Raw genomic sequence first — 15,734 nt, 5'->3', positions numbered from 1 at the left:
ATAAAACTTCAAGCAAATTAAGAATTCAGGTCTTTTAAGATGTCATTTGTTTTATTTTATTTTTATTAGGCATCTTAAGTGTACTTTATTACATGCAGAGCTAACATCTATAGGTGAATCCCAGTTTGTGTTTTTTGAGTCCTCAGTACTGTATCTGATTGTGTTAGGGAAAGACTTTCAGAACAGATTTATGTTGTTAAATGTTAGTTTGTAGAAGGTAAATGAGTTCCAGTTCAAGATTAAATGGGCTTAGTTCAAAAGCTAATAAAGATTGTGATACAAGCTATACAAATATATACTATCCCACAGAGCAATTGCTGTTCCGTGTGTATGATGTAGAAGTGTTTTACAGACTTACAATCTAAAATAGGACTGAAGTACTCTATGGGTATTCTATCTTCAAAAATTGCGGGCAGTAGATTGCTTAAAAAAAAAAAAAAGGAGATAAGACTGATGTAATATATAAGGAATTACTTAGGAAGAAAATATGTTGCTTTTATGAGACTCAGTGGTCTAAGTTAGTTAAACGATGAGTGTGATAGTGAATATATATTTAAATAAATATATTCAGTTTAAGATTTGTTAAGCAGGATCCCAACAATATTGAGAAGGTGAGGGAGTAAATGGATTTTTTTCAGGAATTCCTGGTCCTTCCTGCAAAGATGGAAATGGTAAAGTGCTTGAACTAGAAAGAAGTGTTTCTGTGCGAAGACCAGTTCATCTGCAACAGCTGCTCTGGAAATAATGCTTCCTATTTTATTGTGTTGGCACACAATGTCAGATGTGGATGTTGGTGGTACAGCAGTACAGCCTGAAGCTTCCCATCAATATTCCATTATAGTTTGTTGCCATGTGACAGATGGCAGCAGAAGGGCAGCCTGACAGAATGGCATCTGACATGGAATGTGTATGAAGCAAAGGTGTGTCACTGAATTCCTCCATGCAGAAAACATGGCACCCACTGACAGTCACTGAATTTGCTGAATGTTTATGGGGACCTAACAGTGGATATGAGCACAGAGGCGGTAGGTGGTGCATTTCAGCAGTGGAGACAGTGACACTGGGTTACCTCTGGTGCGGATCTGTACAAGCATGGCATGCAGGCTCTCGTTTGCTGGCAAAGATGCATAGCTAGGGGTGGTGACTATGCTGAGAAACAGCATTTCGTAGCTGAGAATTTGCTCAAATAGTGTTATTGTGCGCTCTGCATCTGTTATGGTTTCCATAGAAACAAATAGGAGGTATTACTTTCAGAGCAGCCTATATACATCCAGTATCAATTTATTTTCCTTGGTATTGTTGTTATATGAAGATGAAAACAATTATTCACATTGTTGTCCATCTAGAAAAATATTTACAGGCTTGTATGGGGCTGCTGAATCACGGCCTGAACCTCTGATTGATCACCTGAGGCGAGCAATGAGTCAGCCACGGGAGCACAGGTGAAGGCAATTCACCTGTGCTGCAGGAAGGGGTGGAGCCTGGCTGCACCTCTCCTAGACCCATTTAAGAGCTGACTGCTGGGGGGGGGGAAGGATCTCTTTGGAGATCTGCTCCATCGGAGTCTGTTTCGTGAGCCCAGGATAGGGTGAGTGACTTTCTCTCCTTACTCCAATATAACAATTACATTAGCCAAGCTCCTGGATATACATATATCATCTGTATACCTATTGATTATACAAGGTGTCTATTTTTAAATATTTTCAGTGCTATTTTTGTATCTTCAGTGTAAAGATTGAATAATTGCTGTAATTTTATGATAATAATTGCTACTTGATTGTAAGACAATATAAAGCACTTCATATCTTAAAAAATCACTTGCCTATTCTTTAGATTTGTAGAATGAAGGTTCTTTTCTGATCACGCCACAACTAATGCACATAGGTGAACTGTCTCACTAATTATAAAGCTTATGTAAGAACAGACGTGCCATATTTATCTTGATTTAAGATTGGAAGAACCCAGGTGAGCTTTCTCACTGTTCCTATGCTTTAACAATGCAGAGTAAGTAGCCTGGGATCTAATTTTCCCTCCTTATTGAATTGTGGTCATGACAACCGTCTGTACAAGGGTAAACTTTACAGTATTGTCTTGTTCAAGGGTATCATGTCGGTGTTACGCTGTGTGATATAGTGAGGTAATGGAAAATAATACTGTACAGCTGCTTATACCTTTTTGTGCATTTTCTTTTGTTTGCTTGATATTTATGTGGCCGTTGTGGCAAGGAACGTATATAAACAACACCAGCTTTGAAAAAACAGGCTAACATTCAAAAGAAGGGCCATTTGCTTAGAAAAATGCCACTGTTTTTGACTCTTCAAATGTGTCCAGCTTTACACATTATATTTATGTTTTGAATTCAAGATTATTTTTTTTCTGCTATCAAGCACGGAAAGCCTTTGCTTTTGCTTGACTTTATGGCAAAAGCTTGCCTTACAGTATGTGGATAAAAATAAACAAAGATAAAGTCAGTGACAGGCCATTATTTTTGAGCTCCTTCCTGCAATGGAGGTGTTTGCAAAATGAGATGGTATAAAGCTGAATGTACCTATTAAACAGCATCTAATAGGTTATAAAAATCTGTTGGTTTTTTTTCTCCCCTGAAATTCTACACAAGGAAGCCTTTGCTGACATCAGAGGGAAAGTAATTTAATTTGGCTTTGCCTGCTCCGTGGCAAAAGCTACATACATATTATGTCTCAAATTGAAAACACAACAGTGGAGATTGTATGTTCAAGTACTTTGGAAATATTATGAGAAGATGAAAAAGAAAGGGGGGGCAGGAGAGTAGTTCCTTCTGAAGTCATGACATAGAGTCCTGACATATATTAACGGAAGAAGTAACTGCTTGTTTCACTGCTAGTGCTGGATAGAAAGCAGATGAAGATACTTCCTCCAAGTTGGGTTAACTGTATGTGTCTCATAGTATAGTGATGGGGATTATGTAAGGAGCATCTAGACTCATTTGCTTACTATTGCTGCTGATTTCTTTGCCCCACATATACCAGTGATAAGAAGGATCTATTGCTGCTGCAAATTTAGGCTTGCTGATTTGAGCACTTTAACTTTAAATCCATTTGTAAAGGGTCATTTGCCCATTTCTGGTGAGATTTCCAGTCCTATAATCTAGTTGGCCTGGGCAAGGGAACAATGACAGTGACCCTTCGGCACAAATCTCTCCTCCTACTTTATTGGCAGCTGAACTTTGCCACCTGTGTTGATGAGCACCCCCGTCCTCCGATGGAGCAGACTGGTGGCAGCTGCACAGTCCTTGCTCTAGAAAGGCACTTCCTCTCAGATGGAGGTTCTGTGACCCACCGAGCTGATTAGAAAAGGATGTTCTGAATTAGTGAACTGCAGCAGGAGGAGGTGGTGATGAGTGTGTGAGGTGTATGGCTTGGAATTCTTCTAGTTCTAAAATCTGACCTGAAAGCAAAGATGGAGAGTTTTAAATGGCTTTATTTGGGGTTTGGCTATAAGCTCATTTGTTACTCCTTGAATATAATAGAAGAAAATTATTATGTGGAATCTGGGTTGTGGGAAAATATTGATGTGTTCTGCTGTGCCCAGTGAGAGAGTGAATGGTAACAGGCTTTGGGAGCAACGCTGGTCTTGCTAGCATAATTGCTATAATAGCAATTGCTATCAGACTATTCTTCTGTAATACAGGGATTCCTTTCCTGTTTCCTCGTTTCTTTCAGCGCCACTTTCTGATAACAATAATGCTACAGCAGCAGTAACTTCTGGCAAGAGCTGCTTTATGGTGGAATGAGGCCATACAGCTCTGCAGCCATGCTGGAGTTGAGCGTGTTGGTTTGGGGAACTGTTCTACGGAGAAAGGGCAGAGCCTGCATGTGCATGTGTGGTCAGGAAGTTGTGTGTGTGATGGTGATGCTGGTGCCAAAACAGTGTAAATTAGAAAGGAGAGATTTTGAGAAGTCTTTATTGGAGTAATTTCAGAGCTGCAGCAGGATGAGAGGCTGCTCAGCCCCCCGGTACTCTGTGAGTTAGCTGATCACAGCTGTTGTTGCTGCCTGGGAAGCTGGCTGCTTAACTTCTGCTAAGCACTGCGTCTGACACGTCTGTAGTGATTACAAACTACATCTTCGCATGCAGGCTTCTCACATCGAGTGCCATTCATTTTCTACCGACCTTCGCCTCTGGCACCAGTGGTGCCCAACTGCTGCTTGGACAAACGGGCCTTCTGCCTCGTGCAGCTCTGACTTAGGGGCCAGGGGAGTGCTGCTCACTGAAACTTGGATCCAGGACACTCGTGGGCCAGAAGGCGTGCAGAGCACGAGCGCTGGCTCACAGCGGCACACCCGGGGCTGGCCGAACGCCTCAACTAAGGCTGCCCTAGCGCCCCAGTCCGCGGAACACGGGCTGCTCGCGGCCCGTTCCAGCCGGCCGTTCCAGCTACAGGAACAGGGACTGCAGTTGGGCTCCTCTCCCAAAATGGCAGCGCGCCTCGGTGCCCGACCGAGGCCGCACGCGCCCAGGCCTGCCGCCGGGCTGCGCTCGGCTCCTGCCCCGCCCGGCCCGTTCTCCACGCGCCCGAACACCGCGGCGAAGGAACCCGCGGCCGCACCGCCCGGCCCGAACTGCCGCCCTCGGCTGCCGGGGAACAATAGGCGGCCGCCGCCGGCGTAGCGCGAGCCCCAGCACTGCCGCAACGAGGTCCGGCCGCGGGCAGCGATACCGCTCGGAACGCGAGTCCAAAGTAGTCCCTCTTTGTTCACCGGCGGCGAAGATCCCGTTCCACCTGTGTCCTTCCGCCGCGGCGCCGCTCCCCCCGCCCCCCGGCCGCGGAGCCGCTTGTCGGCGCAGGCGGGGCCCGCCGGGGCGGGGCCGTGGCTCTTTGTGCTCCCACAATGCACCAGCTTCTCCTCCGCGGGAAACAAAAATGGCGAGGGGCTGCGCCGGAGCCGGGCTGGCCGTGAGGCGGGTCTGACCCCTCCCCCGCCGCCCTTCCTCCGCCGCGCCGCGGGCTCCGCGCTCGGGGGGGGCTCGCCGCGCACCGAGGGCCCGGCCGCTGCGCGGCGCCGGGGGGAAGCTCCCGAGCTCGCCATTTCCCTGCATGAGGCGGTTGGCACCACTGGAGAGACCGAATGAGGTGAGGGGTGGGGGGGCGGGGAAGGACGGACGGAAGGAAGGGAGGGAGGGGCGGCGGTGGCGGCTGCGTGGGGCCGCGGGGGCGCGTCCCGCGGCTCGGGCCGCCGGTACCGCATCGCCTCTCTTCGGCCTCGCTCTGCCGCCCGTAGGGCGCGGGGTCCGCTCCGGGCCTCGGCTGGGGGTTCCCTGCGGGCGGCGGGGCCGTTCCGTCACCGACACAAAGGGAGCGGCGCTGCGACGGCCCGGGGGGCTGCGGCGAGGGGTACCGGCCCGAGCCGGCTGCGGTTCGTCCTCGTCTGTGGCTGTTGTCCGAAAAGGCGACGGCCGCGCGGGAGCGCACAAAGCGCCGCCGGGCTCTCTCCTCGCTGGGTTCGTTTCGGCGCTTTACCTCGCGGTCTGTCAGAGCGGAGCCATTTGATCGTGTTTTGAAGCTCGCATTTTAAGTTCGTCTCAGTACAGTGACTGCGGCCGCCTGAAAGGACGCGCCGTAACGCGTTAGCTCTCCTTTCCTTCTGGGATTGCATAGGAAGAACGGGTTGGTACCTCTGGTACCCGAAGGGCACGGTGTGGTGCCGCGGCGGTGCTGTGCCCGGGGGCGCTGGTGCGGGGCCCGCACTGCTCTGGAAGGCAACACGCACCGCTCCCTTCTGGCTTACAGAGAAAAGGAAGGTGATCTGTGTGTGGTGCCCAAGCTGTCAGAAGCATGAAATGAAAGGAAAGTAGCTTGCCTCGTTTTTGTTGTTTATAATCGGGTTGCTAAAAGCAAATGTTCCGGTGTTTGTTCTGAGAGCTCAAGTTACAAAAACTTGGGAGTGTTTGAGGTTAAAAAAAGAGAGGGGAAAAAATGTAGTTCAGGAGCATTAGAATACAGGTTAAAATGTGTATGCCTTGTTAATTTGAAGAGAGAAAAGAATAAGGGGATACACAAATAGAAAAGATAAAGTGTGAAGTAAAGTACTGAAAGGAGGAGTGTCTGCAAGGAGTTACATGGTAGTGTGATGTGGGTCTGAACTGAGGCCATTACATAGCAGTGTTCTCTGAAGTTAATTCTTAATAGGATATGGGAAGGAACTTGCTGAGGAGCTACAGAGTTGCACCATGAGAAACTCTAAGATAAGTTTTGTTGCTTCTGAAAGGTTGTCTTTATGTGGCTGGTTACGGGTTGTTGAGGGGTGTGTGTGTATGTGCATGTATTTATATAAATGTGTATATGTACATAAATACACAGCAGTTGAAGATGATGTCAAGACTTGGGTTGGATATGTTTGTTCTCCAGTGCAGTAGGAGATGAGGTGAAACGTACAAGAAGGCAGCCATCATAAGTACGTTGTAGTTCCTTTACTGTGAAGAGTGGGCGTATGAATTCCGTGGAGATAGATGTGAATGAAGATAGTACAAGAGGCACCTGAAGTTGCTTTAAAGCACATTTTACACAACACAGTGAGGAGTAAAGGAGAAAGCTCGATTGGAAGAAATAAGTGTAACTGAAACCCAGCAGAAATCTTTACTTAATTTGGAAATTGACATTTACTCTCTGTGCAACTGATCTCTGTGCTTACTGCAGAATTAGTTTTGCCATCTTTACAGACCTTCTTTGCAGGAAACAGAGGGGAAGTGTGTCTTTGACTAGAGCACACCAGGAGAACTTTGAAACCATGGATAGTGCTGAAGGGTCCTTGGCAGAGCGATATATGTTACTGGAGGTACCGAAACTTGTGTAATTTGTTATAAACAATCTGCACATCAAGTTGATAGTCTCTTCCTAGAAGGTAGAATCTCTTATGAAATGAGATGAAGAGGCGTCATTTGCTCTGAGATACGAGAACAATAGAGCAAATTTTCAGCTACAAAAGGCTGTTTTCCAATGTAGCCATCACCAGAAGCTGTGCATTTTCACCAGCAGTCAGCAAAAGTCTGCATGCTGCGTTCATACAAATCTGTACCAGCAGAAGTGGCCACTCTCACCACTGCTGAAACACATCACCCACTGCCTCACTGTGCTCACATCCACTGTTTGATCCCCATAAATGGTCAGCAAGTTGTGACAAATGTCAGTGGGTTCAATTTTTTTCATGAAGGATTTCAGTGACTCACCTTTGCTTCATATGTACTTCTATGTCAGACACCATTTTGTCAGGCTGTCCCTTTGCTGCCATCTGTCGCAGAGCAACAACATGTAATGAGATATTGGTGGGAAGTTCAACCTCTACTGCCATACCTCCAACATGCATCTCTCACATTGCTGGCCAGCATAATAAAATAGGAGGCACTGCTTTTGGAACGGCCCTGATAATACTTCATTCTTTATTTTAATTTCATTAATTTTTAATTTCATGCAGTTCTCATAAAAGTCATGGTTTTTGTAAAATAAATAAATAAAACCTTTTAAGAAAGAAATTTATCTTCATGAGTTTTGATCACCTCTGATTTTCTTTCTTTTCCTTTCCAATACAAGTCAGTGCATTGTCTGTAATCTTAACTGCCCACACAGGTGCTCATCCCATGCTCTTTTAGCTGTGTTGCTGAGCATGCTGTTTGGGTACTGCAGAGAACCAAAAGGCAGTTGTGATCAAGGGGATGCTGCCTGAATATTTAAGGGAAGATCTCGATACGCTTGTTCACTCCTTAATATTACCTCCTGCCTTCTTTTTGTGTGTAAACACATGATCCATCCCAAAGTGGTACCCTGCCTGACATACTTCACTATGTAGGGAAATATGTTCTGTAATGGTTTTTCGGAGACTAATCCTTTGGCTTTGCATATCAAATACAATTTGAAAACTTCCAGTTATTTCTTGAGGGTGGGCTTGAGAAAATAGAACCTGAATCACAAATGATTGTATAGCTAGATAGCCACCAGGATAAGTGTTCTTCCTTTTTGTGGTATGAATCAATCCTGCTTCAGAGGGTCATCAGATGAGGAAGTAGAGGTCATAAGGGATCTTAAGAGGTCTTTAGTTCTAAGCAGTGCATCTTCGGCCACCACACCAGGGTGTGATCCAATCAGCCCTTGAAAGACTGCAGTGATAGAGGCACCTAGCACCTCAGGGCCTGTTCTACTGCCAAACTGTCCTTGTGGGAGAAAAAACACCTATCCCCACATCTGTTGGAATCTATTTGTTTAGCTTCCCGCCATGCAGTATTGTGAACTGGCTTGTCCCATCCTGATAATCCTCTCATAGGTTGCTGCTAGACCTCCCTAAAGATATTTCATCTCTGATCTGAACAAGCCCTGTTCCCTCAGCTTCCTCTCACAGGACAGGCACTGCAGTGCTTTTCCTGCACTGGGAGACCCACCACACAATACACTATGCGCTCTCTGGTGAGTTCAGAGTAGAAGGTAATAATCATTTCCCTTCAGTCTTCCTGCTTGACTTCTTTCTAGTACATGATGTATTCATGAACTTGACTGCTTATCAGCTGGATGAGTTGCTGGTTCTTAGTTCTTACAATTGCTTTAAAAAAAAAAAAAAAGTATCGTGTCTATCAGGTAATGTGGTATACTTTTGAAAGCATAGAACTACTAAAAAAAAAAAAAAAACAGAAATAACAAAAAATCCCTCCTTACAAAACAATGAAAAAATGTTCCGTGACGAGTGTGCAGTTCTTTAAAGCATCTAACCACACAGAAAAACTCAGACCAAAATCTTAGCCAAAATGCAAGTCTCTTTCCAATGATTTAAAAAGAAAACAAATAATTCTATTCGGATAGTAATGTATTGAATGAAAATAACTTACTGTCATGGCAGATGAATTATGATAGACCTGAATAATAGTGAGAAGTTAGCGAGGTGAGAAATTTTAACTTGGTTACAAGGAGCACCTTGTATAGAAAGTGGCTACCCTGAAGTCTCTGATGGTGATTAAGTCTTGCTGCCCTAAACAGTATTTAGCCTTCTATCTGTGACTGGATCTGTTAAGTGTTGCTTACTTGAGTGGCATTCGAACTGGCTTTTGTTGCACAAGTTTAAATAAACGTGTGGACTTGACTCATACCGATCGATTGGACCAGGCAGGCTGCTTTCAGGAGCACTGTGATAACTGTGTAATGTTCTTGTGAGACTGCTCTTTATCATCTTAGGTCGTGGGGAACAGGGGTAATCAGCGATGACTAGAGAATGGCAAATGTTCAATGTGTTTTCAGAACTGTCCAAAAGGTAAAGCTAGGGAAACACGGCTGGTTAGGCTCCCGTTGGCCAGCAGAGCAGGGCCCTGGGAGGAGGGGGTGTGGCCGCCATCACTGCAGGCCTTCAGGGCTGGCTGGGTAAACCTGCAGCAACCTGGCCTGGTGGCTGAACTGAGCAGAACGAGGGACCTCTAAGATCCTTTACAACCTGAATTATTTCATTATCTTCAACATTTGCAAAAACCGAAAGGAAAAAAAAAAATTAGAATATGTATCTACTCCTTAATCTATACTGTTTGTCTAGATTGAGTGACACTTACGCTAGTAGACGATTTGGCTTAGGCTTTTTATTGTACCAGAATATGAAATAGTACAAAAGTAGGGAGCTCAAATGTATCGTATAGATGTTCTGTGTCACTGCAAGTTTGAAGTAGCATGAAAGGATAGGCTATATCTGGACTTACATTGGATCTTCTGCTTAAAAAAAAATAATGGCAGCTTTTTAATTGTATGGTAACTGTTGAGTCATGGTCTGAACCACTGATTGAGCACTTGGGGAAAGGACCTGGTCAGCCCTGGCAGCACAGGTGAAGGCAATTCAGCTGTGTGACCGGAAGGGGTGGAGCCTGGCTGCACCTCTCTTAGATCTCATTTAAGGGCTGACTGCCACTGAGGTGGGATCTCTGGTTGGAGATCCCTTCCTTGTTGAGTTTTCCCTGCACCCTTCTGAGACGGGTGAGCACTTTTCCTCTTCCTTTGTAACACCTTTCCATTCACATTTGTCTCTTTGTTATTACACCTCATGTATTGCTATTCTGCCACGCTGATCTTTCTGACTGCTGCACTAATATAACAGAATGTTCCCATATAATTGGAAGAGTGACTTCGGCAATAAATTTCCTGTTAGGACAAAGAAGTAATAACAAGTGAACTTGTTGGATTTTTGACTCAAACTGGTCCTAAGTTTAGGTTTGGGACAGTCAGAGGGAAATTTCCTGCTCAATCTTTTGTCCCTCTTGGCTCAGCAGGATCAATCTGTATGGGGAAGGTGTATTGCTGGCATGGTGAAGGGAGAGATGATACAAGGAAACGGAGAAGAAACATGGCTGGGATCCAGTATCTCTAGCTGTGAAGAAAGCGCTGGGTCCGAGTATCAGGCTAGCAGCTGCAGAGGGAGCATGGCTTTGGACTTGGGTATGCAGCACTGGTGCTGGGTAAACAAGTCTGCAGTTTGCAGAACAGCTTGGTTCCCCTTTTCTGCTGCCTTCTGGCTGAGGGCTCCTGCTGCCTTTCTGGTATCGGCTTGTCTTGTCACCCAGCTTCTCTGTAAAGTGCCTTGACCTGTTTAAAATACTAGAAAACGAATCCTTATTAAGGGAAAGAAAGGGATAGAAAGCTTATGGAGAAGTCAGCCTATCATTCCGGAGCTGGTGGGAGGGAGTATGAAGTGCCCTCAGCTCTGTGCATTCTGTGTCTTTGTTAGGCTCTCCCCTCCTTCCTCTACTCTGTTCCCTATGACGTGCTAACAGTACTGTGCTATGAAGAGCAGAACAGGCTGCTGGCATTTTACAACCCTTATTTGTGGCGTTATCGGGGTGTTGTTTTTTTTCTTGTTGAATTTAATAGAAGTATACTTTTCCTGTAACGTTAGGCAGGATAATTGAAAGGGTGAAACTACTTCTCATCAGAATGAAATGCTTACCACCGGTTACTCTGTTCGTTCTCTCGATCTTCTGCATAACACCATGTTTGCCAGCTTTGAGATAGCTTAGGATCTATGTGAGTTGCCTCAGTAGGATGCAGTGTGCACATGCATAAAAATAAATGTTAAAATTTCTCATTTCTGGACTGAATTCCTTTCTTCTGAGCCTGCTGGGTTCTCCAGGCTTGGTCGTGCTTCAGTGTGGTTTGTATTTACTGGGAATAAACTAATAATAAGGTCCTTGTCTTGTTTTCTCAGCAGATGAAAATGATCTCTTAATACGTTTTGGGCACTTAGTTGTTAATACTTAATATTTTTAAATTGACTTTCAACGTCTACCTATGCTTGTAGGGTAGTTATCATCTGCAGCTGGTAGAATATTTGTGAGTTGCACAGTCCTCATGGGAGAGCACTTAGAATGGCACAGTCTGCCAGTGAAGGGCTCTGTAGTTCAGTGTGTGCTCTGCAGTGCCAGCTGAGGGAGTTCCTGTCCCTGGCTGCTTGTTTGCACTGCGCTGGTGTGCTGACAAGCCGTCCTGCGAAACAAGGCAGAGAACTGAGCTGGTTGAAGAAATAACTATCAGGGTCGTAGTTCTTAACAGGAGTGTCTCAGAGCAGTTGTTATGACTGAAGGAGTTTGGGAATATGAATGACCTACCCTGGCATTGCTGTATTTGGAACAAGATGTTAATCCTCTGGGATAGGAGGGGGTGAATGCTGCTACCCTCTTCACATGCTTTTTTCCCTAACTTCTCTGCTTCTTTTACGGGGCTTTTGTGAAGAAACAGGAGTTGGAGGTATTATGTGAACAATCAGACTTGCTCATCTCCAGTAAAAATATTTGAGACGTTCTCACACAAAAATCTAGTTTTGATTTTATAATATATGATGTTGTGCATAGAGTGTCAAGGTTCAGTAATGAGACTGAAACAGCATTTAGTAGCTCGCTTCTGGAGGGAATTTGCCATTCCTGTTGACCGAGTGACAGCTGTCTCTTCCTACTGCAGCATGTGACTGCAACTTGATTCAGCAAGTAGATGAATGAGTAAAAGGTCCTCTGGTTGTCTTGCTTGAGGATGTATTTGTGATCTAGGCGCTGAGGTGAAAGAAAAATCAGTGAGCGTTATCAGTACTTGATGAGACTACCTTATTAAGGAATGATGAAAGTGTATTTCCATTTTGAAGCATATTTCAACAAGCAGACAAATTTTACTGAATCCCCTCACTAACTTCTGAAAAATTGCCTGGATACTGATGTACTTTCTTTGTATTTTACGTGCTTGAATGAGAGTACAGCCACAACATAGACAGTGTTGCATAAAGCACACAAAGCTTTATATGTGGTTAAGTTGGATGTCTTGCATGACATGCAGTGTAGCTGAGCTGTGCAAGTTAAATGAGACAAGGTAGGTTTTTCTATCAGATGTTTCTTCTCTTTCCCAGAAAGACACTTGTTTAACACTTTGCCTTGAGCAGAACTGGGAGAGTAATTTTAAGGTGGTGGGTTAAATGTTACTAAATTTATTGGTAGTTTTCTAAATGGAATGGTAGGAAGGTACTGTGGAGGTGGCATTAGGCAAGACTTGGGAAGCAAGTTCCTTAAAAAATGCAGACCACTTGGATTAATTTCAAAATCGTTAAGCAAGAAATTAACATCAATTTGCGTTTTCATTTAACTTCCTACAAAAATTGTTTCTAATGGTTGGTGTGATTTTTCTGGTAATGGTTTGTTAATTAAAATCAACCAGCTAAAACAGGATCTCTTGCTGCTTCATCTCTTGTCAAAGCGTGGAAGAGGTGTTTTGCTTAAAAGGAGTTCCTGATCCTCATGGAAAGGAGCTGCTGAACTAGCTGCAACTATCAGAATACTGCAATAATTAGCCCTATTTTCAGTCTACGCGTTATGTTAAACTGGAAGCTGCTGGAGCAGAAACTGCTTCATGAGCCGTTGTCATCAGTGCAGCGGTGCTGCCTCTGCCAAAGCGCTCAGTGTGGGGTTGGAGAAGTGCTGCTTTACTGCCTCCCACCTGCATGGTGTGTGAGTCAAAATGCTTCAATAAGTTCCTAAATCCTTGTAGAGCTCCTCGTGTCGGTGCTTTGTGCCGGAAAAAAATACACAAGGTGTATTACTTTGGTGTTAAGGTTCAAACTTCTGTGTTAAAAAGTCTTCAAAAGCGTATGACGTTCTTTTCTTAACTAAAAGTCAAAATATTTTGCTTGTTGATTCTTTAATTTAAAAAAAATAAGAAAATCTGTACTGGATAGTATATTAATAAATGAATTGATTGCATCTCTTTACTTCATCCAAGATCTTTCAGACCTTTTTTTGTGTACTGGGGGAAAAGAAAAAGTCACCAATACAGCTTTCCAGCTGTTTTCTCTAGTTTTATAAACAAAACTGAAAAAAAGCTGGAAAGAACATCTTTGAATGTCTAGAAGAGAATAGTCTGTCAAAACACTCACTGAAGTGTTTCAAGCCTAGTCAGTTTACTTTAGATGATTTGAAATGCACACTGCAGTTTGTTGACCAGTTTAATAAGCTAAATCATGTTCATAGGTGTAATTTGAATCATAGAATCATAGGTATGGGCATCCACGACCTCCTTGGGCAACTTGTTCCAGTGCTTCACCACCTTCTGAGTGAAAAACTTCCTCCTAATATCTAAACTAATCCTCTTCTGTCTTTGTTTAAAACCATTCCCCCTTGTCCTATTACAATCCAGCCTCATAAACAGCCATTCCCCTTCCTGTTGATACTCTCCCTTCAAGTATTGGAAGGCCACAGTGAGGTCTCCCTGCAGCCTTCTCTAAGCTAAACAATCCCATTTCCCTCAACCTTTCCTCACAGGAGAGCTGCTCCAGCCCTCTGATTATCTTAGTGTCCCTCCTCTGGTCCCGCTCCAAGATTCTACATCATTCCTGTATTGGAGGCCCCATACCTGGACACAGTGCTGCAGATGGGGCCTCACAAGAGCTGAGTAGAGGGGGACAGTCACCTCCCTCTCCCTGCTGGCCACCCCTTCTTTAATGCAGCCCAGAACACAGTTCGCCTTCTGGGATGCAGGCGCACACTGCTGGCTTGTATCCAGCTTCTTGTCTACCGGGACCCCCAAGTCCTTCTCTGCAGGCTGCTCTCAAGATCTTTCCCCAGTCTATATAAATACCTGGGATTGCCCCAACCCAAGTGCAGCACCTTGCACTTGGCCTTGTTGAACCTCATTAGGTTCTCATGAGTCCACTTCTCCAGCCTGTCCAGACTGAAGTGTTTGAATACTTTAATACTTCCTTATGACGATTCCTTTCCAAGAAAATAATTGCCAACAGATAGCAGGGTATAGTTTCATGGCTGTTTCTAGGCTGTTTTGAGCAAAACTTGCCTGCCTTTGAACATCATGAACATCTCTTGCTTTGTGCTGGCTGGACTGTCTGTGTACTTAGGTTTGAGGAGCTGATGGAATTTAAAACCTTTCCTTCCTGTGTTCAGGTGTATTTATTTATGTGCCCGTTTGGTGCTTTTTTACAAAAACAGTTGTGCAGAAAAAAAAAAAAGGAGAGAAATGAAAGTGCTTGCTCATGTGTTGAGGGCTGGGGCCTGTTTCAAATGCTATTCTAGAACTTAAAAGCATTATACAAGATGGGGCAAAATCTTGCAGTGATATACAGAATATGGTAAACTTAAAATGTAAAAATGTTCTAAAGATAAGATTCAGAATAGTGCAGAAGGTAGCTGTTCAAACATCAAGAACTTCAAGCTTCTAAGGAACTTGATAATGAAGGAGATCTGGGCTGCACACTAGGAAAAAATTCTTCTCAGAAAGACTGCCCGGGGGAGTCACTGTTTTTGGAGGTGTTCACAAAATGTGTAGATTTGACATAGAGGGACGTGTTTTAGTGGGCTTGGTGGTGAAGTGTTAGTGATTGGATGACATCATCTTAGAGGTCTTTTCCAACCTTAATGTTTCTATGAAATGGCAAATGAAATCTGATGTGAATAGAGTACACAGTGGGAAGAGAAGTTGCTATGGGCTGCCTGTTTGCAGTTAGAATGAGAATCTGGAGATTCTAATCAGTCTCTGACATGTTTAATTCAATGCCTCATTGCAGCACTGGGGGAAAAGACTACAAGTGTTATTCCTGGGAGAGAGGAGAAAATAAAAAATGAACTGGGCTGCAGACTTAGCTACAGCTCTTTTGTTGTAAATTTGAATTTGGAATCTTCAGCTGTTGTCAGAGGTTGCAGCAGGACTTTTGAGAAGCAATGCCAGTATTAAGTAGCTTTCATGTGAAAAGTGGCAGAATTCATGGGATTTTATTTGGCAAATATGTCAGGATGGGTCTAAAAATCACTACTGGGGCATAAAGGGAGAAGCTGGAAAATGATGAAGGGCATCAAATGAAATTAAGTGGTACTGGTTGTGACAGCCTGAATTTTTGCTTTATGTATTGAACAAAACAAGGAAACTTGCATAATAAAATTCCATTAAGAATGTGGAATAAAAATGAATGATTATTCCTGTTTTATTTGAATATTATAAGTAAATAATGAACTTAAGGAGAAAGGATTCCTGTCTCCTTGAAATTTTAATGTCTCTAATGTCTGGGTATAAATTTTCATAGAACTACACGGGACACTGGTTCATTTAGTTTTTCTTGCTGCTCTGTGGTTAGTTCAGTTGTTACTGCTGCTTATAATTACGTACCTGTGCTAACCTGAGTGAGGTGAAACTTCAGTCTTTCAATAGACCGTATGCCATCTAGCTCCTTCATTTGCTTTTATATCCTTATCATAGTTAT

General features: G+C 44.1%; 1 protein-coding gene across 2 annotated transcripts in view; it reads left to right on the top strand.

Annotated features, from left to right (window-relative positions):
- Positions 1 to 4,871: 4,871 nt before the first annotated feature.
- The window catches only part of MTF2 (metal response element binding transcription factor 2), a 32,502-nt gene continuing 21,639 nt past the window's right edge, over positions 4,872 to 15,734 (top strand). Inside the window, exon 1 of one of the 2 annotated variants that reach the window (XM_085232068.1) lies at positions 4,872 to 5,113. In XM_085232068.1, the coding sequence (XP_085088194.1) occupies positions 5,109 to 5,113 (5 nt within the window). In that variant the 5' untranslated portion in view covers positions 4,872 to 5,108. The remainder of the gene's footprint in view (positions 5,114 to 15,734) is intronic. The other variant, XM_085232067.1, reaches the window with a different exon arrangement.

Source organism: Meleagris gallopavo, chromosome 10, assembly GCF_905368555.1.
Source record: "Meleagris gallopavo chromosome 10, MGAL_WU_HG_1.1, whole genome shotgun sequence".
In the NCBI taxonomy this organism is placed as follows: domain Eukaryota; kingdom Metazoa; phylum Chordata; class Aves; order Galliformes; family Phasianidae; genus Meleagris; species Meleagris gallopavo.
Note: the sequence above shows the minus strand (reverse complement) of the source record. Positions and strands in the feature narration are given on the sequence as shown.